The sequence below is a fragment of the Gymnodraco acuticeps genome, unplaced genomic scaffold (assembly GCF_902827175.1).
Source record: "Gymnodraco acuticeps unplaced genomic scaffold, fGymAcu1.1, whole genome shotgun sequence".
Classification (NCBI taxonomy): Eukaryota; Metazoa; Chordata; class Actinopteri; order Perciformes; family Bathydraconidae; genus Gymnodraco; species Gymnodraco acuticeps.
In genome coordinates this window covers 45,466-71,486 of record NW_022990223.1, presented here as the reverse complement: position 1 = coordinate 71,486, position 26,021 = coordinate 45,466, and the positions used below count along the sequence as shown (strand labels likewise).

Sequence of the window (26,021 nt, the reverse complement as noted above, 5' to 3'; positions counted from 1 at the left end):
ACTTTATCTGTTTTAAGAACCAAAGTTGATAAAAACTCAGAGAATTCAGATAAGAATTCTGAATAAGGACCTGGTGCACGGTACACTGTAACAAATAAGATTGGCTGCAAAGTTTTCCAGGTCGGATGCGTAAGACTAAAAACAAGACTTTCAAAGGAGGTATAATTTAATTTTGGTTTAGTATTGATAAGTAAACTTGAGTCAAAGATTGCTGCAACTCCACCTCCTCGGCCCGTGCCTCGGGCAATATGAGTATTGATATGGCTGGGTGGAGTGGCCTCATTTATGCTGACATATTCTTCATGTCTCAACCAAGTTTCAGTGAGACAGCATATATCAATATTATAATCTGATATTAAATCATTTACCAATATTGCTTTAGATGCTAGAGATCTTATGTTTAAGAGACCACATTTAATATTCCTGTTTTGTTGCACTGTAGTAGTTGTTACATTTACTTTGATTAGGTTATTATGTATGACACCTCTATTAGGTTTTACCTTAACTTGTCCTTGGGCAGACACACACACCGCTAATATTGGGTATTTTATTGGGTTCGGGATTCCTATGGATGACTGCCTAGGAGAGAGCGCAGAGAAGCGTGTAAGACTGCGACTCCGCCTCCTGGTCTCAACTCCAGTTTGTCATGGATTAAGTCCACAAAGCCCTGAAATGTTTGCCGAAATGAGATCGGCACCTTCCAAAGTAGGATGAATGCCGTCTCTCTTAATCAGACCAGGTTTTCCCCAGAACGCTGTCCAATTATTTACGAAGCCCACATTGTTTGCTGGGCACCACCAAGACAACCAGCGCTGAAATGATGACATGCGGCTATACATGTCATCATTGATCAGATTGGGGAGGGGACCAGAGAAGATTACGGTGTCCGACATTGTCTTAGCATAACTACACACCGACTCCACATTACGTTTGGTGCATTCTGATCGGCGTATACGAACATCATTACCACCGACGTGAATAACAATCCTACTGTATTTACGTTTATTTTTAGCCAGCAGTTTAAGATGCGCCTCAACGTCGCCCGCTCTGGCCCCCGGAATGCATGTGACTGTGGAGGCTTCGGTCTCTAATTTCACGTGTCTCATAATAGAGCTACCAATAACCAGAGTTGGCTTCTCAGCGGGTGTCTCGCTGAGTGGGGAATATCTGTTAGATACGTGAACGGGTTGGTGGGGACCTGCGGGTTTCGCGTTATGCCCCTTCTGAACAGTCACCCAGTCTCCCTGCTGCTCGGGAGTTGCCGGGGGACGGCTAATAGGAGCTACCTTTTGCCGGTCCGCACCGGCTAACATGGGCTTTACTGTAGCTGAGTTTCTTTCTAAGATGCGGAGCCGGGCTTCTATGTCTATGATTCCCGCCTCCAACCTAACAACTATACTACATTTAACACATGTACCGGTACCAGTAAAGGAGGTAGGGAAGTAACCAAACATGAGACAGTTAGAGCAGGAAATAGCACCCGAGGGTGGGGAAAGAGCCATGGCTAGCTATCAAGCTAAAGTAGCTACCGTTAGCAAACCCGAAAAGAGTGTAGGCAACTGTGGAGTTACAGTCGCTAAGAGAAGGAGAGTTGTGAGAGCTTAAGTTATAGTAACGTGTGATTACAACGTCAGGCAGTTGCCGTGATCAAGAGTTTTAAAACGATCGATTAAGTTAAGATAATAAGCTATCAGCAACAGAACGGACACACGGGATACCCGGAGATGACAACAACCGGAAGTTACAACATGCTTACCGCAATAGTGGTCCGATAGATGTTCACAGGGGGAAAGTTTCATGCCTGGATCTGACATTAGTGTCAAACTGTTTGGTTCATACATGTGAATGGTTTGTTTTGAATAACTCCACTGTAGGAAGTGACCATTATCCAGTGCTTACTAAAATGAATAATAATGTATATATGCAGGAAGGAGGTGTAATAACCTGGTGGTGCTTTGCTAAAGCTGATTGGGGGAAATGTAGGATATGGTGTGAGGAGTCGGTACACCTGCTAACATCAGAGGGAAGCATAGAGGTCATTACAAGCCAAATAATGCAACATATACTAAATGCAGCAGAGAACAGTATACCCAAAGCAACAACCAAGGGTAGGAAGAAAGTGGTGCCATGATGGAATGAGGAATGCAGCAGGGCTATTAAAGTGCAAAATGATGCATTTAGAGAATTAAAGAAAAATATGACACAAAATAATGTTATAGAGTATCAAAGGAAAAGGGCAGCTGCTCGAAGGACAATCAAATACACACAAAAGAGAACATGGAGAGAATTGTGTTCTACCATTGGCAGAGGAGTAACATTAGGTGATGTCTGTTCCATGTTTAAGCAGATGAGTGGGAAAAGGAAATCCATCAAAATTCCAGGTTGATGGGGAGAGGCTGGCAGTGACAGATAAAGAGAAGGCAGGTATGTTAGGAATGACACTTGCAGCAGTACATCAATCAATCAATGTTTATTTATATAGCCCAATATCACAAATGTTACATTTGTCTCAGTGGACTTTACAGTTTGTACAAAATATCAGTATGACAATACGACACCCTCTGTCCTTAGACCCTCACATCGTACAAGGAAAAACTTCAGAAGAAAACCCACAGTTTAAAGGGAAAAATGGGAGAAACCTCAGGGAAAGCAACAGAGGAGGGATCCCTCTCCCAGGACGGACAGACGTGCAATAGATGCCGTGTGTAAATTGAAAAGATAATACATTTGCAACATAGGTAGTCCAAATGTTTGGAAATGCATGTGTGTATAATAGGAAGATGAATCCACGAGGATATCCATCCAGGACCTATGATCCAGGACCACAGCCACGACTCAAGATCCAGGGCTCGCGATCCAGGACAGAGGAGCGCAGGATCATCCATGACTCCGGATCCCGGCGTATATAGACACCAAAAAGAAAGAATAGTGGTGAGCATCTCAGTGATATTCATAGGCAGCAAAAACAGCAGTTACTAGCAGAGAATGAAAACGTGAAGCAGAAGAGACAGGATAATAGGTCAGCTTGTGGAATTAGTAAGAGTGAGTAATGATGTGGAAAAACATTGAAAATGAAAGAGATAATAGCAATAGTGTATGTTGACATTGAAAAGTCGTATGACTCTATGTGGAGGGATGGATTACTGATCAAATTGAGTAGAATGGGTATGGGAGGGAGAATGTTCAATTGGGTAAGGGCCTTTTTAACAGACAGGACATTTTGAGTAAAGGTTGGAGCAGATATTTCCAATTATTTAGAAATAGAAAATGGTATCCCCCAATATTATTTAACATCATGATTAATGATATATTGACATGCTTAGACACATGCATCCAATCGGCTCTATACGCAGATGATGGGGCTATTTGGATGAGGGGAAGACATGCCCCATACGTAATGGAGAATATAGCTAGAGCGATTAAAAAAAGTGGAGAGGTGGTCATATAACTGGGGATTCAAAATATCAGAAAGCAAGTCATGCTACATGGTATTTACAAATAAACGCAAGATTGATGGCCAACAGCTAACACTATATGATCGTCCAATGACAAAGGTGAATGAGTTCAAATACCTAGGATTGTGGTTTGATAGCAATTATACATGGAAAATGCATATTAAACAAGTGGGAACAAAATGCTAAAAATTATTAAATGTATTGCGAATTGTAGCTGGATGCAACTGGGGTGCAGACAAACAAGCATTAATAGACATTTACAGATCAATGATGAGGTCCACAATAGACTGGTTGTATAGCGTATGGAGCAGCAGCAAAAACATCACTTTTAAAAATGGATAGACTACAATATAAAGCATTGCGGCTGTGTATTGGAGCGATAAAGTCATCCCCTATCAATGCAGTTCTGATTGAAGCAGGAGAGACGCCTCTGGAGATCAGAAGAGAGAGACTTGCTCTGTCATACTGGGTCAGGCTTCAAGGAAGTGGAGAGGAAAATATCACAAACAGAATACTGCAGGATTGCTGGGAATATACAAAGTTCCAGGGGCGTGGGTTTGGCTGGACGAGTGAGGAGAGAACGAGGGCATATGGAGTGGAGACCATCACGCTTGCCAAAGCAACCCCATTTAGCCGTGTTCCTCCATGGCTGTTCCCAGAAGCTAAAATAGATGTGAGTATCATAGAAAGGAAAAAAGAGAGGCAAATAAATGAAGTGGGAATTAAAACGAGTACCTGAACGAAAAGTACTACAATTACCTCAAAATGTACACAGATGGTTCTAAGAACAAGGAAGAGTGTGTTGGAGTTGGTATATACATCCCAGACTTTAAAATATCGATCTCAAAAAGAGCGTCTGATCAATTATCAGTGTACACAGCAGAAATGCAAACTACAAAACAGCATCCATTTGGCGTGTGTGAAATAACAGTATATACAGTGATAGTGATTTGGATAAAAGCTACTTACATACAGTGGGGCAAAAAAGTATTTAGTCAGCCACCAATTGTGCAACTTAAAAAGACGAGAGGCCTGTAATTTTCATCCTAGGTATACCTCAACTGAGAGACAAAATGAGAAAAAAGAAATCCAGAAAATCACATTGTCTGATTTTTAAAGAATTTATTTGCAAATTATGGTGGAAAATAAGTATTTGGTCAATAACAAAAGTTCATCTCAATACTTTGTTATATACCCTTTGTTGGCAATGACAGAGGTCAAACGTTTTCTGTAAGTCTTCACAAGGTGTTCACACACTGTTGCTGGTATTTTGGCCCATTCCTCCATGCAGATCTCCTCTAGAGCAGTGATGTGTTGGGGCTGTCGCTGGGCAACACAGACTTTCAACTCCCTCCAAAGATTTTCTATGCGGTTGAGATCTGGAGACTGGCTAGGCCACTCCAGGACCTTGAAATGCTTCTTACGAAGCCACTCCTTCGTTGCCCGGGCGGTGTGTTTGGGATCATTGTCATGCTGAAAGACCCAGCCACGTTTCATCTTCAATGCCCTTGCTGATGGAAGGAGGTTGTCACTCAAAATCTCACGATACATGGCCCCATTCATTCTTTCCTTTACACGGATCAGTCGTCCTGGTCCCTTTGCAGAAAAACAGCCCCACAGCATGATGTTTCCACCCCCATGTTTCACAGTAGGTGTTCTTTGGATGCAACTCAGCATTCTTTCTCCTCCAAACACATCTAGTTGAGTTTTTACCAAAAAGTTCTATTTTGGTTTCATCTGACCCTATGACATTCTCCCAATCCTCTTCTGGATCATCTAAATGCTCTCTAGCAAACTTCAGACGGGGACACGTCTGGCACTGCAGGATTTGAGTCCCTGGCGGCGTAGTGTGTTACTGATGGTAGCCTTTGTTACTTTGGTCCCAGCTCTCTGCAGGTCATTGACTCGGTCCCCCCGTGTGGTTCTGGGATTTTTGCTCACCGTTCTTGTGATCATTTTGACCCCACGGGGTGAGATCTTGCGTGGAGCCCCAGATCAAGGGAGATTATCAGTGGTCTTGTATGTCTTCCATTTTCTAATAATTGCTCCCACAGTTGATTTCTTCACACCAAGCTGCTTACCTATTGCAGATTCAGTCTTCCCAGCCTGGTGCAGGTCTACAATTTTGTTTCTGGTGTCCTTTGACAGCTCTTTGGTCTTGGCCATAGTGGAGTTTGGAGTGTGACTGTTTGAGGTTGTGGACAGGTGTCTTTTATACTGATAACAAGTTCAAACAGGTGCCATTAATACAGTTAACAAGTGGAGAACAGAGGAGGCTCTTAAAGAAGAAGTTACAGGTCTGTGAGAGCCAGAAATCTTGTTTGTTTGTAGGTGACCAAATACTTATTTTACCGAGGAATTTACCAATTAATTCATAAAAAATCCTACAATGTGATTTCCTGGGTTCTTTCCCCCCATTCTGTCTCTCATAGTTGAAGTCTGCCTAGGATAAAAATTACAGGCCTCTCATCTTTTTAAGTGGGAGAACTTGCACAATTGGTGGCTGACTAAATACTTTTTTGCCCCAATGTACATCCCAGACTTTAAAATATCGATCTCAAAAAGAGCATCTGATCAACTATCAGTGTACACAGCAGAAATGCTGGCTGTAATAATAGGATTGCAGTGGGTTGAAGAGGTCAGACCAGATAGGGTGGTTATATGTACAGTTTCATTGTCCATATTAAAAAGCATACAATCAATAACAACTGTCAGAGAAGACATTCTCATAGAACTGAACCATAGCCTGTTAAGACTTCACAGAGGCGGTATAGATCTACAGTTCTGCAGGGTGCCTGCATGAGGGGGTGAAAGGGAACGAGTGTGCATGAGGGGGTGAAAGGGAACGAGTGCTCATGAGGAGGGGAAAGGGAATGAGTGCGCATGAGGGGGAGAAAGGGAACGAGTGTGCTGATAAATGAGCAAAAAGTGCACTACAAAAGCAAATAACTTTACCAGTTCAACTTGGAGAAGGAGAAGGAAAAGCAGTAATTAAGAAGAAAGGGATGGAGATCCGGCAGAAGAGGTGGGAGAAAGACCAGAAAGGCAAAGAGTGTCACAAAGTACAAAATACAATTACAATTAATATTCATAAAGAAAGAAACAGAAGGAAGGAAATCATGATGGCTAGACTCAGAATAAATCACACAGCTTTGAATGGTAGCTGTATGTCATGGGGAAAAGTGACAGTGACAAGTGTAGGAACTGTGGAGTAAAAGAAGATGTGGAACATTTCTTGTTACATTGTGACATCTATAAAGCGGAAAGAGAAAAACTAAAGGCTAAAGTCTTAGAGGCAGAGAGGGAATGGAGTGTGGTTGGTGTTTTGGGAACAAAAGGAGAGGGAGTAAGAGCTACCAGAAAGACACTGTTTAAATTCTTGAGTGAAACTGGGGTAGGAAAAATAATTTAACATTAGGTCAGGAAAGAACATAGATTTGTTTTTTGTTTTATTTATTTCATGGTTTTATTGATTTATTGATTGATTTTAATTTAATTTTGATTAGAACATAAGTTAAAGAGTTGGAATGATGTGATGATTCATACTCATGTACAGTAGGTGGCGGTATGCACCTTTTAAGTTGTTTGCAATCCGCCAAAAGCAAGAGAAGAAGAAGAAGAAGAAGAACAAGAAGAAGAAGAATGCATCCACGAAGGAGCCGTGGAGGAACCATCAGTGTATCCTCGGTTATAGCTCCTCCAGAGAGCCTCCACGACGCTCGACCGAGGAGTCGAGGAGGGGGGTTTGATGAAATGAGAAAGGGCCCCAGTGTCCCATGGAGCTCGACCGGAAGGGGAGGGACTTCGCCTCTCTATAAGCTCCCATGGACCGGAAGTAGATGGGCGTGACTTTAAAGTTCTTTGCACTCCGCCAAAAACCGAGAGGACAGGATAAGGGCGGTGGTGTAAGTGGGGGGCTGATAAAGCTGCTTTGAGGAATGTATACACAGCCTTAATTAGATCAGCCATAGAATACGGACTAATAGTGTATGGTTCAGCTGCATATTCTTCTCTTCAAAAAATTAGATAGTGTCCAGGCACAAGCACTAAGGATATGCTGTGGGGCAGTCAGATCTACACCAGTGTCGGCACTTCAGGTAGAGGTCGGAGAAATACCAATTTCTTTGAGGAGAAAACAGTTAATTGTTCATTACTGGGCAAATCTTCAGGGCCATGAAGATACTCACCCTACCAAACAAACTGTACAAACAAGTTGGGAAAGTAACAAAATAAAAAAAGAAAGTTTTTGTGTTTGTGTTTCGGAAATATGTAAGGAATTCAAAGTTAAAGAATGGAATATTAGTCCGACGGTGTTGTCATCAGCTGTTCCACCATGGTTGCTACCTCAACCTATAGTAGATGTATCACTATTGAAACGGTTACATTCAATGAAAAACAAAATCAATGTACAGGCTTACGTGAACACTGTTCTACATGAACAATATGGGCAGTTTATACAAATATTTACTGATGGATCCAAAAATCCAGAAAATGGTCTAACTAGTTGTGCATTTTATGTTCCTGAATTAAAAGTAAAAGTGGGAAAGCGTACGAGTGATCACATTGCAGTATACACAGTAGAGATGATGGCTATAGCACTTCAGTGGGTAGAGGAAACACAGCCAATGCGAGTGGTCATTTGCTCTGACTCCAGTGCAGCTCTGGAGAGTATAAACAACTTCTCTTCAGAATGTCGTCAGGATATTTTACATGACATTTTATACATCATGTTTAGGTTAGTTCATCTGGGAATTGTTGTTCAATTTGTGTGGGTTCCAGCGCATGTGGGTATTAGAGGGAATGAAGTAGTGGATCAACTGGCAAAATGTGGTTTGAAAGCAAACCAGATTGATATTATGGTACCCATCAGTAGAGAAGAAGTCAAATATGTTACAAAAGTGGTTATCAAGCAACAATGGCAAAACCTATGGGACAGTAACATCAAAGGAAGACATTTAGACCAGATACTAGGAGTAGTAGAAGAGAACAGAGCATTAACAGCAGGATACAATTGGGACACTCTGGATTAAACTCATCACTGCATCTGATTGGAAAACATCCAAATGGCAATTGTGATGGTTGCCAACAACCAGAGACAATACAGCATGTATTTTTTAGCTGCCCGGATTATAACAGACAAAGACTCATTCTGAAAACTGCACTGGAACAACTCAACGTCAAGGACATGGATTTCAAGTCAATATACGAAAGTAAATCAAGAAATGAAGCAAACAAGCTGATCTTCAAACTCCTCAAAAGCACTGGTTTGAGGACAAGGATTTAATATGAACATTTAATAACTCAACAGTAGGTGGCGATATATGCTCCAAGTGGAAGCGATTCGCCATTATATAGAAGAAGAAGAAGAAGAAGAAGAAGAGGTGGTGGTGAGTGAATTAAACACACGCAGAGGTTTCATTACGTGTATTTACACCTGTTAGCTTAGTTTACAGTTAATCACGAATCAGAAGTTATCTTATTTAACACAGCTGTAATATTGGAAGAAAGAAACTCACAAAAAAACTTTAAAATGTCCGCCAAAAATAGTCTCAAATTATCTTTAAATAAAGGCTAAAAGCTATTGGATAACAGCTAAAGTCTAAAAGCCATCGGCTAACAGCTACAGTCTAAAAGCTAAAGTCTAACATGTAACGTCTAAAAGCTATCGGCTAACAGCTAACAGCTACAGTTATTATTCCAGTTCGGCTGTGGGTGAGTAACAGTTTATTTGTAATGCTAAGCTGACTTTGTTTTAGTTATTTATTACACCAGTTGTCTTTAAGACAGTTTGAGTTGTTGTGTTGGTGCTCTTTACCATAGATATAGTTTTAAATATATGCTTATTAGCATCGCCATTCTGTGACGCAGCATTTTTCCCATTGAAATGAATGGGGGTTCTTCAGTTAGCTGCTAACGCTAAGCTAAGCGACGGTTTAGCTCATTAGATAAATAGATATACTTTATTTAAATAATTATTTACTTTAAACTGAGAAACGATTGTGTCACAGCAGAAGTGTTTTCAGGCATTACACAAGTTAAGCATATTTAAAAGATACAATAAGATATAATACAAATGAAGCATTAGCAGCAAGTTTACACACGGGACACATATCACTAGAGTATCTAAAGAATACACAATATACAGAAAATACTGTATACATGGAGTACATTAAACAATCTTACTTGCTAATGTTTGTTTTCTGTGTTAACTTAGTGATAGTTAATGACACAGATAGCGTTATAACTGTGGTTCAAACAACCGTTAATGTCACTTTCTATGTGAATAAAGTCATTTTAATGAAATAAAAGTGAACAAACTGAGCTGTAAGTTAGAATGTAAGTTGCTACACAGATTATGATGAATTATATCTAAATATTTGTATTGTATTTATAATAATTTACCCAGAAAACCAACTTGTTATCGTAATGGTTAAAGTCATTTGCATGTAATGTTAATAACTATCTGACCTTTCTATCATTTTTTCCTCTGTTTAACATCACATTGACTAAATGGATCAATTTGGAACATGTTTACGTCACAGCAGCATAGATGAGACAAGGCACTGCTCATGATGTGATAAAACACTACATATAAACATCTAGAAATAGAACATATCATTGAATAAACTCTTTGAATTCCTCCTCTTCACTCCTGACAGTTTTCCACCTGAAGCAGCTCTGTGGTCTTCATCAGGACCCAGTGTCCCCAGAGAGGACCTGAAGCAGCTCTGTGGTCTTCATCAGGACCCAGTGTCCCCAGAGAGGACCTGAAGCAGCTCTGTGGTCTTCATCAGGACCCAGTGTCCCCAGAGAGGACCTGAAGCAGCTCTGTGGTCTTCATCAGGACCCAGTGTCCCCAGAGAGGACCTGAAGCAGCTCTGTGGTCTTCATCAGGACCCAGTGTCCCCAGAGAGGACCTGAAGCAGCTCTGTGGTCTTCATCAGGACCCAGTGTTCCCAGAGAGGTCCTGAAGCAGCTCTGTGGTCTTCATCAGGACCCAGTGTTCCCAGAGAGGACCTGAAGCAGCTCTGTGGTCTTCATCAGGACCCAGTGTTCCCAGAGAGGACCTGAAGCAGCTCTGTGGTCTTCATCAGGACCCAGTGTTCCCAGAGAGGTCCTGAAGCAGCTCTGTGGTCTTCATCAGGACCCAGTGTTCCCAGAGAGGACCTGAAGCAGCTCTGTGGTCTTCATCAGGACCCAGTGTTCCCAGAGAGGACCTGAAGCAGCTCTGTGGTCTTCATCAGGACCCAGTGTTCCCAGAGAGGTCCTGAAGCAGCTCTGTGGTCTTCATCAGGACCCAGTGTTCCCAGAGAGGACCTGAAGCAGCTCTGTGGTCTTCATCGGGACTCAGTGTTCCCAGAGAGGACCTGAAGCAGCTCTGTGGTCTTCATCAGGACCCAGTGTTCCCAGAGAGGTCCTGAAGCAGCTCTGTGGTCTTCTCAGTGTTTCCAGCTTAAAATAAGCTTTATGAATTTAGCCCCAGGTAGGTGTGTTTGATACCTTAATAATTACTTTCTCTAACATTATTTATCCCACAGTATATTCATAAGTTATATGCATACCGTTTAGTTTGAGTAAAAGCTCCCCTTTTACCTTCAGCATATTGTTTTAGTACGGTAACTCTTCTTTATTACCGTTAGCATACTGGTTTCTGTTGGGTAACTCCTTTATGTTACAGGATGAATCCTCAATTTATTGACTTGTTGTTTCTAGTCTCCTCCTGACTTACTGAGTCCTGGAGCTGTGAGTTTCTCCTCTTCAGTGGAGCAGCTTTATTACTGTCTCCTATTGTCGCAGACAAAGTAGCATTACATGGAAATATTCATGTAAAGTAAAAGTACCTCTAAATAATACTTAAGTACAGTACTTGAGTAAATGTACTTAGTTACTTCTCACCTCTGCTATGAACCTACGAAGTTTAGTTTTGTTGTGTCTGTCGGTTGTATTGAGTTGTCTTGTTTTGTGTCAGCTGTAGTTGTGTTGATTATTTCAGAGACCCATCCGGAGAAGGAGAACTGAGAGCAGCATGGAGGAGAACAAAGAGACCCCTGGAGCTCAGGTCAGTGTGCACTTCATCACAATATATTCCTAATTCCAGCGTTTCCGCCTGGCGGGCGTCTTGCCGTCATTTGACGCCCTTATTCAGCTCGGAACGCCCTGAACTCGAGCCGAGGGCGTCCAAAAGAGTTTTTATCGCTTGAAATTAGGAAAAAGGAGAAGGACATCCCTCTGTTGGAGGGGCAAAGGAGTCTGGTGGGATTCTTTTCACGCCAGCAAAGCGTGTTCCTGTGCTAGTGGAGCACGCGCGTGAACTGCGACCGCCGGAGCCTCGCAGCGGCGAAACTGAGGCTCTGGTAAACTGTGGTAACATGAAGAGCCGTTTGGGAGCCGAAAGAGCCGGCTCTTCTCAGTCAGCCGAGCCAAATGATCCGACTCACTAAAAAGAGCCGGGATTCCCATCACTAATACGTAAAGAGATAGTATCTGTAGTGGCTATTTGTCAACAACAATAAAACTTCAAAAGGCCACTGAGGCACCAGGTATAGTGGATCTTACGCAGATCATGAGTTGGTAATGAGTCCATTGTCCAGACAAGGCATCGACGTTTTTGTGATATTTATTAGCTTCACCTTGGCAAGATCAATACAGCAAAAGGTGTTGAAATGTTTGCTGAACTCAGCCCTGATACTGGTAAAAAACCATAGACCTTCCCGGTGCCCACTGACTGCTGCTGTGCCCTGATTGACTTAAATAAACCCAGCTGTGTGCCCAAATTGACCCATCACCTTCAAAATAAAAGCATTTTAGCTGGAACACAACTTAACTCAAATAATATGGCTGTAAATTAATTCTACAAAACAAAATATAACAAATAAATAGATTAAATAAATGTGAAAAATACTGAATAGCTTCCACAGTATCTATAAGCGACGGCTCAATTCAAAATTCAAGTCCAGGGTTTCCCTCGCATAGACTTTACTTGGGCCGCCCAGGTTTAACGGCCACTAAAGTATATTTCCCGACCCATTCATTATTATTTTTGTATCCGTCCGCGAGCACGACGCCATCTGTAATCAATTTACTCGTGGACAATGATCCCTCGCTTGCTGTACCTGTTCGCTCTGCTATCGCGTGGAGGGTCTGCTAACAAGCAGCCAACAGAAAGGTTCATGTTAATGTTGTTGCACCTCACGAATGCCTAACACTGTTATCCCCAAATGAAAGATCACAACCTGTTTGAAATATACTATATGAATGCGCAATATGGTTAGAACGTTGTTGTCTACGATACGATTCTTTAATTGTCAGATCAAGTCTGAAATGTGACTTGCATCACAGCAGCTCCATGTGTAACATCAACATAGACACATAAGACAAACACAATACATGAGAAACAAACATGTAACATAACAGCAGGATCAGTGAGAGCTGCTCAAAGAGCCTTCAGCGTGCATCTGATCTGTAGCTCTGTGTTTACTGAGAGGACTGACTGGAGCACAAAGGATGCTTCAGTCTGACTTTATTGAATCTCCATTAGATGGTAGCAGTTCAGATTCTCTGTTGGAGCATGCTTTGGGTCCCAGATGATACTGTTGGACAGCCTCTCAGGTTATTATGGTCTGTGTGATGCCCCTGTGGGTGCATCAGTAGAGAGGAGGTGTCCTGTCTGTGCTGTGGTGATTGGTGTTTGCATTGATTGCAGTAGCTCAGGGCACCTGGGTCTGGTGTCCTGCAGCTATTTAGAGCCTCTCTGCTCCTCTCTGTGCTCTCTCTGCTTTTCCCTACAGGCCCCCGGTTTTGTTGAGTATATGTTGTTGTTATTTTAGTTGCTTTACTTTGTGCACCTCAACACTCACACACATACACATTCATGCAACCCTCACCCTGCATTTACACTACTGATACCACTGACGTCCACACCTCATGCCTTACTTATTGTTGCACTTCATTTAATTTGGCTAATTTGGATTGTTTCCTTTAAATAAACATATTTTGATAACCGTTGACATGGTGTGTCTCCTTTTTGTTGTGGCCTTTTGAGCCAGGTCATAACGAATGGGGGCTCGTCCTACGGGTTATTTGGTTAAAAGTTTGTGTAGTGCTCGGAGCGTCATGGCGTCATTTGAGCAGCTAATTAGTTGATGTGGTCTAGTGTTAATTTCGTTGACTAAAACTATGACGAAATATGACCTTTTTTTTTTTACGACCTTTTTTTCCATGACGAAAACGAGACGATGATGAGACGGCACCGACGGCAGTAAACAATAACTAACGAAATCATCATGCAATATCGTTGACGAAAACTGACGAGACGAAAATGTAGTTTACTAAATAAAAACGATGCCAAAATCTCTCTTTACTTTCGTTGACGAAAAATGAGGAGACGAAATATTATCAAAGATAACGTTACATCTCTGATCAGTCAGTTTTTCTCCCAGCAGTTCCATTTCCGGTGCTGCGGCAGGGCAGCAGCTGTGTGTCTGTGCTGCGCGCGGTGGTATTTTTGAATTACACCGGGCAGCGGCACACTGTGAACTGTCAGGAAGACTCGGGTCTAACTCATGGGTTGCGTTCCAATAGTCCATTTAGCTTAGGAACCTTCCTGACGGAGTGAAATGACCCGGAAGTCCCTCAGTGGCAGCCATGATAAGTGCCGTTCCAATTCTCCAAATGAAAGGAAAGGAGGTTTCAAACTTCCTTTATAACCTCCTTTAGCTTCGGAACCACTGGACCTCCCTAACCGAAAGGAGAGGAGAAAATGTTGCCCCACAATGCATTGCAGCCGCAGCATTTGCCATCACAACAGTCGGCCGTTCACGGAAACAACCGATTATGACCGAGAAATTATATCATGAAAGTTACGGTGCTTATTAAGCTTTTTAAAACGTATGTGGTAAGTTGCCAAAGTGCTTTGTTCTGAACGTTAATCAGTATTATAATCAAAAAGAGAAATATGAACGTTAGTTTTTACTGAAATGATCAAATAAAGTCAACATCTCACAGTCTTTACTGAGCTGTGTGGGGTTTGTTCAACTTTTAAAAGATGTTTGAATGGTGATATACTCAGTGATAGATGTTAAGGACTAACGTTTATAATAAATACATTTATTATTTTAAGATATTTTCATCAATCATACGTATTGGGATCATTTGTATTAATGTGGACCGGAGGGAGAGGGTGACGAGCAGAAGCTTCACTTTCCTTTTTAATTTCAATTCCAACTTTGGTCCTGAAGAATATGTTTCTCTGTTGTCCACGTTCATAAAGCATAAAACAACAGCATCAGAGCACGGTGCAGAATCTCTAGATGAGTTTACAGTAGTCCCTCGTTCTTATTGAACATCCATGTTGTAGTCCGCTGTATAGAGAACTGTAGTTTCCATGGTTACCCCACAGCAGCAGACGCACATTCATGACGTCCGCTGGCGCATCAGAAACACGTCGGATAGTGAAAGTGCAGTCGGATTCTCTAAAGTACCGCGGTCTCTTCTCTTAAGTCCTTTTGAATTCTCCTATCCACTATCCCTTAACCCCGTGACGTTTCACTCAGAGGTCAAGGAATAGGAGATAGGGTTAGAATTTAGGAGCGGATTATCGGAACGCAACCATGGTCTAACTCATGGTCTAACTAACCTTATTTAACAGAAAATAAAATGGCAACAACAGGGCTTGGGAGCAGTGGTCGCACTCGCGTTAACCGAATACCCCCCGTCAGCGCGAGTGAGTGATAAATTGTGCACTCGACGGATAATAATGGATTATGACGGAAATGTTACGATCCTGTCCATCAAAATGACTGACAACGAAAAAGTCTAAAGCCACCACTGCTTGGCAGAAAGAAACGATGTGATATTTGGGCCCATTTTCGCCAATGAGGCGGAGAAAAAAAGCGAATGCATTGTTTTATCAGAAGGGAAGCAATGTGGCCATAACACAGCTGGTAAAAACACCACAAACCTGAACAGATACTCTCTGCAAAGCTTCTTAATCATTCAACCTGTGTTTTTCATCAAATAAGGACAAGATATAATCTTATTTATTTATATATACTAAAATGACAAATTATTGGTTTTGGCTAGACTAGTTTGACTGAAATGTTCTATATAATCTGATGACTAAAAAAGACTCAACAGTTTTCATTGACAAAAAGTAGACTAAAATAATTAGTTTTCTTTGACTAAAATAAGACTAAAATGCTCAGACTTTTAGTCGACTAAAACTTGACTAAATAAAAACAGGATGAAGGTGACTAAATATGACTAAAACTAAAAAGGAAATTTAACACAGGACTAAGACTAAAACTAAATAAAAAAAATAGCTGACGAAATGAACACTAATGTGGTCCAGCTGTGTGCTGGCTCTGAGCTGCTATTTGGGTTGGGTATATGGGACACATCATGTTTTTTGGGTTTCAGGAAGCTTTAGTGTTTGACATGGCGTCAGGTTTTGTGTGCCACTGGTACTTTCTTACCATGCTGCGACTGGATCTGGCCCTTCCTACATCCAGGACATGGTTAAACTGTACACCCCAGCGCGTGCACTACGCTCTGCATCAGCCAAACGACTCGCTGCACCCTCGCTGCGACCCAAGTTCCCATCAGCAAAAACACGTGGGTTTGCTATCCTGGCTCCAAAATGGTGGAATGAGCTCCCCATTGACATCAGGACAGCAGATAGCTTGCACATCTTCCGGCGCAGACTGAAAACTCATCTCTTTCGACTCCACTTCGAGCGATAGAACTATTACCAAAGCACTTATATACTAATAAAGGACTGGCTTATCTAAAGCCAGTTGAGTAGCACTTGAAATGTTTGGCTCTATGAAACCTGATGTACTTATATGATTCTCTTTTCTTCAAGGTTGTGTCTTCCTGGTCGAATGTACTTATTGTAAGTCGCTTTGGATAAAAGCGTCAGCTAAATGTAATGTAATGTGTGCCAATCAGAAGGTAAGATGTTGCTGCTTGTTACGCTTTTGTAAAGAGTTTCCCCCGCTAGGCTTAAGTGGCGTTTCCCCTTGGGTTGCTTCTGTTTGTTTTTTCATAGTGTTGTGGTGATGTGGTTAGTGTCAGCTGTTTTCGGACAGCTGTCTCGGGGGGCGTGATTTCTTGGTGTTACCTGCGTGCAGGTCGAAATATTACCTTAAATTCCAATTTTTTGATTCTCCACACCAAACTTGGTGCACAACCGGGTCAGACACATTACCGTAGAAAATGAGCACCAGGTGTGGAAAAATGTGGCCCGACATCAATCAAAACGTATTAGCAAAAAGGTGTGGCCTAGACATAAATGCTCACAATTCAAACCGAAATGTATCCAAATATCACAGATTTCGGTGGATAGGTTCAGTCTGTCTTGGGGAATAGGCACAAAAAAGCATGCTCATTTCGGACAATAGGGGGCGCCAAAAACACAACTAATTTATATCTCAAGAACCGATGGACGAAATAAATATATTTTGTCATAGACATACTGGCAGGGTGAGTATAAACTGAGATTTAAAGGGTCGCAACCAATTATTATTTTTAAATTCACATGATTCAAAACAATCCTCCATTCCATTCAATACAGTGTTTTAAAATGAATGAATTCACACTGAAAGATGAAAAACATTTCTGAAAGATAATACCATTTTTAAAATGGCAGAGAAATGGAACTCCTATAATTAACTTACAAATCTCCCTTTGCCAAATACAATGAATACAATATAACAGGGGTATGCACTGCTCTTCTAACAGGACAATAACACATAACATGAAGAGTGCACTGCAAACACCAACATATGGAAATAGTGTTACAGTGTGTTGAAACAAATACAGAAAAGCACAGAACAAATGATTGATATAACGGCTCAATCTGCTCTGATTAGGAAACTCGTGAATAAAATGACAACAATGAACTCATGAGTCACTTCTTTTTCACATTTCAATCGAACTTCTTGATCTTCAGACTTTCGATTTTACCATTCAGCTTGTGCCCATCCAGATTCATCACTACCTTCTGCATGAACTCGAAGGTGTGTTTGAGGTTGTCCGGAAAGCTCAAATCCAGGGCATAAATAAGTCCCAATAGCATGACAAACCCCACAATCACGCTGCCCAAGTTGTCCATGACTATATTGCCTTCGATGACAATTCCCACGTCCTCTGGCTGCCCATCCACATCTCTTTGAAGTGTGTATATGCCCATGACTGTGTTTGCCATGTCCCTCTTGGCATCTTCAGAGGCAGAGGCCTGAACAAAGACACAAGCATACAACACATGTGTTAACTAAAACCTGAATTACTACATTTTATAGAAGCAGATTTACTTATGTGGCTCTCCTCATTGATCAAAACAGTTTTAGACTAACCCTCTGGTATCACTCAAATGTACTACCCAATCTGGCCACTCAGGATAAAAAAGTCCACTTTCAAAAACTTGAATGATAAAATGATATGATAACAATATTATATTTAAATATTTTTCCCCCACACTTTTTGGGAAGTGTGGGGGACATTTTTTAAATGGACAATTAGGGTAATTTGTACACAGTGTATTCGAGACCGATTAGAAAAATTGAAATTCCAAAAAGTATCTAGAAAAAACACAAAATCATTATAGCCAAATCTGATGTGAAAAATTACCAATTTGGACAAAAATGTCCAGAGTGATACCAGAGAAGGTTAGGACCTCCAACACAGAACTAAATTAAGCTTGTAAGAAAATGTTTACATAAATAAGTTATAAAGATATATTCCTGTATGTTCTGTTTGATTATCAACTTTATCTTATTTATTAATTCAGGTATTAAGTTATTTGTTTACATCCCTACTTAATCATGTAATTTGTTGTTATTCCTGTAGTTAATTATGCATTTACCTACTTATTTCGATATGTATTTGATTATTTATTATTTAATAATTTATTTCCTTGATTTATGTGATTATGTAATTATTCCTTTAACAATTTAGGAATTGCTGCATTCACATACCTTTTTAAACATGAATCTATTGATTAATATATTTCAGCATTTATTTATGTATTTATTCAATTATTTATAAGTTCTTACATATGTATTCATGTCCATATTTATTTATTCATTTATAGATGTATTTATATATAAATGTAAATATTTATTTCAGCATTCATTTATTATTTGTATTTATTTCCAGATATATTCATGTTTTAATTCACATTTGTATTTATCAATTGTATTCCTATGTTAATTTATAGATGTATTTATATCTGTATAAATGTATTAATTCACTTTTTTCTATATTTATTTTAACACTTGCCCGATGAAATTACTTCTGTATCTATTTATTATTATTTTTTTATTTCTGTATTTATTCATTCTTACATATATTCATTCCTATATTAATGTATACATTTATTTATTTATGCATGTATTTATGATATGTGATAAGATATTTAGATGTAAGCAGGGATAGGGTTGTGTGCCATAGAATTTTCTTATTATAAATGTAAGTAATGGTGGTTATAATTGTGGGTAACACTGTTAACCACTACATTGAAAACATATTGTGATAAACATACCTGATACTCCTTAAAAAAAGAGTCTGGATCCTCGTTGAGGTAGATCGCGATGCTTCGCAGGATGCACCCCCTCTTGATGTGGATGTTTTCAAACTAAAGCAGGGGCGATAAATCAAAGACAATTAAGCACAATGCATGTGCAACAGAGAAGGTCTACAAAGTAGAGGGCTGTATCTGTCGTGTGTGTCCCTAAGCAGGACTCCTTACCCCTACATTTCCACAATAAGCTATTGCCTTAAAAACACTATAAAAGCAGACAATTTCTTAAATGTGTTCATATCAGCATGGACAAAAACAATACAGTGAAAAACGAGGTTCTCTGCATTTATACTAACCAAATCTGATATTGCACGGGCTTCCTTGATTTTGTGGCCCTTTAGTCCTCCTTTGATCTTGAAGACCTTCAAGAGCTTGTCTGAGAAGTGGTCCAGCTGCCACATGAACTTTGATTGAAGTGGTGATGTTGTGATCCTCAAAAACTCCGCATTCACCTTAAAAATATTATTAACAAGCACAATACAACCAATTGTTACTTGTTTATTAGAATCACAACCATGCAAGGATGTAGACATGAATCACAAAGGACAATAATAAAAGACTGTCAACAAATACAAATATGTACTTACTTCACTCTGCTGAAACAGAGCAGGCCATCTGCATTTGAAGTCCCCTATCAAAGGCCTTTGCTCCACAATCTCAAGGCGTCTGTGGGAGAAGGTTTTTTCCATTTTTGCTTTTATCACCACTTCATTGTCACGCTTTTTCAGTTCTGACAATAAGGCAATTCTCTCGTTCTCCAAGCTTTCTGTGGTTTCGCCTTTTGGGTGCAGAGGAATGTAGTTTATTTCAGCTTTTCTTGGTTTTTTTATGTTTGCTGCAGCTTTGCCTTGGCCTGTTTTCTTGTGCTTTAAGGAGTTCACAAGGATTTCAGGATGTCCAAGACGGCCAAGCTTTGTACGATAGTTTTGCATTTTGTACTTAAGAGACTGTTTCCACCCCCCAAATCCTGTCTTTGATCCTAGCTGCCCCAAACAAGGGTGGGCCCTCGTCAACGCTGCAGCTACCTCTTCACACTGATAGTCTTTTGGATATTTTGTGAATTTGATCATTTCTTGGGCTAGGCCATCAAGAATGACTCCTTTCAGCTTTAGGCCAGGCTGGAAGTATGTACCAGTTGTCTCAAACTCTGCATTCTGTAGATGAAGCTCAAATTCAGCCTCGTAGGTGAGCTTAGGAACCACAAAAACTGTGGGCCAGGATAACAATTGTGAGGCCTGAGCTTCAGGGGATGGATGCGGGGTTGACGTATACACCATATCGTCACTGCAGCATGAGGCTATTGATGATGCAGGGATTAGAGGCTCTGAGCTTCCAGTAATTGAGGTCTTATCAAATGAGTCAACTGTGTACAAAGTGATGGAGAGCTCAATATTTGACAATATAGGAGAGTAAATTACTTTCAGTGTGCTTTTATCCTGAATTTCAGACACTGATGTAAGATTCATGAACTCGTTAAAGTCAACATTCATGTATTGCAGACGGAAGTCCTCTTTCAATTGAAGAGATGTCTTGACAAATGTGTGCAGTTCTTCAACTGTTGCTGGGATTCCCGAATCCAGGGTCAGTTGTCTAGAGTCAGACTGGTCGGCAAAGATGATGCGCAGAAGCGCCCGACCTGCCGTTATGGAACACCTTTTAATCTAGAGCAGAAACAAGGTGAAAGAATAACAAGAAAGAAACACATTAGGATTATATCAAAGATGAACATACAAATATTTGTACAGTTTAACTGCCCCTTAAATGTGCATGTGTCTGCTGGAAATGTTTTAACAACAAATACCTGCTAGCTAGTTCCAAACTGCAGTGTTTGCACTGCCACATGCATAACCTGAAAAAGAGAAAAAATAGAATTAGCAATTGACACTGAACAACTGACAATGTCACAGATCAGCTTATGCAAGTATTGTGAAAGTAGCCGTGTACTTACCATAAATAAGAGGTTTCCACAAGGTGCTTGTTAATGCTGATCAAACTGCAAAAGACAACAAATATATTTTAGAGGTGTGATTAAAATGCTTATATATTTGAATTTTCACAGAAAACACATAATTGCCTAAGATTGCACAACCCAAAAAACGTTTCTGCACAACTCTGGGTGCCTGCTTGTGAGTGAGGTAACCCATACAAGATTCACATATATATTATCTCATTATTTATATTAAATATTTGGCAGTAAAAAACTCAACTCAACTGAACTCCTACAGAAACGAGTGGCTCCGCCTGTCCTCCTCTGCCTGCCTGCACTAAGGCCAGGAGAGAGATGGACAGACCTGCTGAGCTTTATGATAGAAAATGGCAGCCCTTGCTGGGCTGCATGCAGGCTCTGCCTCCTATACTGTTACCTCATTCACTTGAATTACTCTTTGCATTTTTTGGTTGAATTTAAACTGAATTTCGGTGTACTGTGTTCAATGACAATAACATTAAATCGAATGTAATATAATCTAATGATCTCCATTATCCAGTATCCAATGCTAACCGTATCTAGCAAGCTAGCTAACAAACCAGTTATCTGGCTAGCTAGCTTGCCGCTTTACCTCATGCACTTTAATTACTCTTTGCATTTTTTGGTTGAACTTAAACTGAATTTCGGTGTACTGTGTTCAATGACAATAACGTTAAATCTAATGTAATATAATCTAATGATCTCTACTATCCAGTATTCAATGCTAACCATATCTAGCAAGCTAGCTAGCTTGCTGTTTAGACCCAACTAAACACGGAGCAAAATATAACAAGGTGGTTTCAAATATTCTTGTCGATATTATGAAAAGGCATTACTTGGAAACAGGGAACATTCTAAACTACTAGAAAAAACAAATACTTACCAAATAATAGACTTTCCACCGTCAGTTTCCCCAGTCAGTTTCCACAGTCAGTGTTAGACAAAAGGCGGCAAATGACAGAACGGATGTTGCGCATACGCAAAGGGGGTGTGCAAAGGGGCGGTCCCCAATGAAAACAATTCATTTTGAGTTGCTCTGTCTTAAATACATTTAATAAGTGAATTGATTAATGTAATTTGTGTTACACTAATGAACTATACTTAGGTTTATTTCTTAAATAAAAATATTTAAGTAAAGTGAAACAATTTTTAATGTGTCAAGTCTAAGAAGGGCTTGAATCATTTTTTTGAGTGTGGAGCATTTCCCTTTCCACTAGTTTTGTTTTACTAAGGACGAGAGCTTGAAACTAAATATTAATAAAATGCTTTAGTTTGAATCGATAGCGTTTAACAGACGGGCGCTGTTTGGGGCGTTACGTTTCAAAATACTACGCAGACAGCGTTAGCTGGGAGATCGATCACTTTGCTAAACTACGCGGTAGCCTACTATTAAATCCACGAAAACTACACATCACAGCCATGAGGCCAGATCAATGAAACCAGGATACATCCTTTACCGTAAAAACTGGATCCAAACACAGCTGCCTGTGTGCGCATTATCAATACTTTCTGATGTTATATTTATGATATGCTACATATTAGCTAGGCTACATGGCCCTAATTTGTAAAGTTATACAAGCATTTGTACCAGTGCTTTTCACAAGTAGACTCTTGCAGGCCAGAGTATAGGAGTGATTCAACACCAACAAAAAGACATATGAGAAGTGATCAGGACGAACAGAAAGAGGAAAAGGAAAAGAGAGATGAAGAGACCAGGAGGGTCAGAGCAGGAGGAAGAGGAGGAGATGAAGAGACCAGGAGGGTCAGAGCAGGAGGAAGAGGAGGAGATGAAGACATTAGTGAAGAAGAAGAAATATATGTGAGGAATAAAGATGAAGTATCAGAACGAGGGCCAGAGGCAGGGATCAGGAGGCAGATGAAACTCCAGCTGGACCACATGGTATGTTCTTATTCTCCTTACATATTCCATTACAGCAGCACAATCTAGCAGCTCTTAGTATTGACAAATATTGATTGAAATGCGTTGCTGCACAGGTCACCTGTAGCTCTCTGAAGAGATGGGTGATGTCATTTGTGTACTTAATTATAATTAAGTACTTACAGTATGCAGGATTCTGAGTATTCTCTGAATCGGGTGCCTTTTGGGTCTTTATATCTTTGAATGAAACCAAAATGTTTGGTCATAACATCTGGTAGTGGACTACTTACATGTTATATACTTACAATATAAATAATTACTAGGAATTTCCTTGAAAAAATGTAACAGGGTTGAAGTTTTTGACAAAAAGTAGGCATGAGACCTTGTTTAGCTAAGATATGGCACCACATGGAAGTCAAGAACATTACAAAATTGTAATATTTTGCAAAACTATTGTTTATTTTTGTAATAAACAATTATTTACTATTATTAATTCATACAACATAGTTGAAATGTTGAGCTTGTCAATCTTAATCTGAAAATACAAAAACTGAAATATAGGTAAGAGAAGAAACTGACACTTTTGTGATGTAATTCCCTCAATGCAGATCACACATGGACTGATCCACACATGGACTGATCCACACATGGACTGATCCATTATTTTAATAGGAGGGTAAATGGTTATGGCGTGATGGGGTTGAAACAAACTGAGGGACAATATTGCAATTTCATAGATAATTCAAGTATTTTTTGAGAATTGATTTTTGATCTTAGCAGCAATATTTTGGGATAATTGGCCATTTTGATTTGTTTAATATTAAATTAATATGTAATAATGCTTAGTGAGGACATGCAAATATGTCTGTCTAAGACAGGGGTGGGGAACCTTTTTCCTCTCAAGGGCCATTTCAATTTTTTCTCCGAGGGCCGTACAAATGATTGACCTCTGCTTAAAAATCACAGCCCATTCATTTGGCCTTTCTTTCATGCTGTGCAAAGAAAAAGCAACCTCTTAATCCAGATATCTTGCCATGACTCGCGCATGCATGCACGTGCACGGTGTGGTATGACCACCAAACTGAAAGATATGGACACAAGATGTGTGCAAATGTATTTAGTTTCCTATCCATGTGGACATGATTTAAGTGTGGGGGGGGGGGGGGACCTAACCTTCTCTAGGGGGGTCCGGGGGGCATGCTTTTTTTTTCTTCTTAAATGTTGAACTTAAAAGCATCAATCTGGTGCACTTTGAGAGCAAAATTAGGAGATCTATGGTTACATCTCTCAACACCCATATGAAACAGAACTGTAAGCAGATTTACTTTTTCTTTATGGATATTTTTACAAATTACTCCTTTCAAAATGTATTCTTGTTTATTAATAACAACTTTTGTTTACTGTCATATCGTATTTTATACCTGTTTACTTTATTCTCTTGTTTTTTGATAACTATAATGTTCATATAAAGATGTGCCTTTACCTCACTGGTTGGAGAACAAGCTTCTTATATTCATTAGCATAGCTAGCTAACCAGATGCTAATAACAAAAAAGGTATTGACTGTATGATCAGTATGACAGATGAACAGATCGCGACTGGGCAACTAAGACACAGCCACGCAAAAACTCCTCTCTCCTCTAAATCTGTGTATCCTCGGTTACGGCTCCTCCAGACAGCCTCCTCGATAATCGATCCTCGACGACCCTTTAGAGAAATTTGTTTTCCTTCGAGACGGTGCGCCGACATCCGTTTCCGGCTCGCTGCCGGAGGACCTGGGAGTCTGGGACGCGAAAATCATAGAAATGAGAAACGGCTCATTTCCCAGGACGCGCGAGCGTCTGCTTGACGCCGGGACGACCGGCTGCCCTCCCCGACAGGCGCACGGACGCGAGGGCCCGCTCATCACTGCGCGTACAAGTGCGGCCGCAGTTTTAATTAGGGCCCGAGCACGGAGCGCTAGGACCCAACGGTGTCCTAGCACGAAGTGCGAGGCACCTATTGTTATTGGTGGAATTATTATTATAGTGTTGGCGTTTCCTCTTTTTGAGGTCTTTAGGATGCTTAAAAAGTTGTATAATTTTGCATGGACGCCAGGACCGGTAAAAAATTCAATATTCTGGAGTCAATGGGTTAAATATTCCAACGTGCTCGCTAGCGCCACCTATGAAAAACCCATTTCGGAATAAATGTACAAAGTCGCACCGTAACTCCAAATGACCTGGAATTTTGCACACATATCCGGGTGGACCTGCTCTACAAATTATCCTCTTGGAACCCTAAGCTTCGCCTACATTTTTTTAATTTAAATTAGCATAATGTTCAAAACAGTTAAATATTCACTTAAATTTCAATTTTCAGTTTTTCAACACCAAACTTCGTATACAGCATCGGTGGAGGGTCAGACACATTACCCTAGGAGATGAGCATGTTCAAACCATAAATATTTCCGCCATGAATTAAAACGTACTTGCAAAAAGGCGGGGCTTATAAAGAAATGCTCATAACTCATCAACAATGTATCCATTCACCACAGATTTTGGTGGAAAGGTTCAATCTGTCTTAGGAAATAGGCACACCAAATAATTTTCATTTAGGACTATAGGGGGCGCCAAAAACACCACCAATTTATAACTCGAGAGCAGATGGACGAATTATTATTTTTATTTTTTTACACATACTCTCGGGGTGACTACGAACTCAGAATTAAAGTGTCGCAACAAATGCAGAATGTGGGCGTGGCCTATACATTTTTTTTTTATTGCGATAGCATAAAATGAGCTTCGGACGCAAAACTTGGGACACACGTCAGAGCCCAGGACCTTTTCGAGAATGTAAAAAAAAAAACGTACATTTTCAAAAAAACTGCTCACTAACGCCCCCTATTGTGTGGTAGTCACATATAGTTTCTCAGAACTTCACGAATTTTGGCACAGACATTCCTCATGGAATTGCGGACATATTTGTAAATAGATTCCATTAGTCCCGCCCCCCAAAAAGTGGGCCATTTTGAAATATATGTGCGTTTTTCTGCCATTTTAAGCAAGTTCTTGCGCACTCCTCCTAGGGGAAGGATCGGAAAAATTCCAATGCAGGACAGGTTTAGCCCCTATCCAATATGATGCTAAATTGAGAAGAACAT

At 40.3% G+C, this 26,021-nt stretch overlaps 2 protein-coding genes and 1 pseudogene across 6 annotated transcripts in view; 1 reads left to right on the top strand and 2 right to left on the bottom strand.

Annotated features, from left to right (window-relative positions):
- Positions 1-26,021, bottom strand: part of LOC117547782 — a 253,890-nt pseudogene that overhangs the window by 184,792 nt on the left and 43,077 nt on the right.
- The window catches only part of LOC117547779 (zinc finger protein 420-like), a 389,236-nt gene that overhangs the window by 358,719 nt on the left and 4,496 nt on the right, over positions 1-26,021 (top strand). Inside the window, exons 1-2 of one of the 4 annotated variants that reach the window (XM_034218597.1) lie at positions 10,596-10,942; positions 11,449-11,514. The exons of 2 other annotated variants lie outside the window; for them this stretch is intronic. In XM_034218597.1, the coding sequence (XP_034074488.1) occupies positions 11,482-11,514 (33 nt within the window). In that variant the 5' untranslated portion in view covers positions 10,596-10,942; positions 11,449-11,481. Of the gene's footprint in view, positions 1-10,595; positions 10,943-11,448; positions 11,515-26,021 lie in introns of those variants that run through there. One more of the 4 variants, XM_034218596.1, reaches the window with a different exon arrangement.
- Positions 17,007-20,696, bottom strand: LOC117547787. Of its 2 annotated transcripts, XM_034218610.1 has the most exons (4): positions 19,623-20,003; positions 19,332-19,487; positions 18,997-19,089; positions 17,007-17,691 (listed from the first exon to the last, which is right to left on the bottom strand). In XM_034218610.1, the coding sequence occupies exons 1-4, from the start codon at positions 19,965-19,967 to the stop codon at positions 17,383-17,385; spliced, it is 903 nt and encodes a 300-aa protein (XP_034074501.1). In that variant the 5' UTR covers positions 19,968-20,003; the 3' UTR covers positions 17,007-17,382. The 2 variants fall into 2 exon arrangements, with proteins under 2 accessions (XP_034074501.1, XP_034074502.1); XM_034218611.1 differs by lacking the exons at positions 19,332-19,487; positions 19,623-20,003 and adding an exon at positions 20,454-20,696.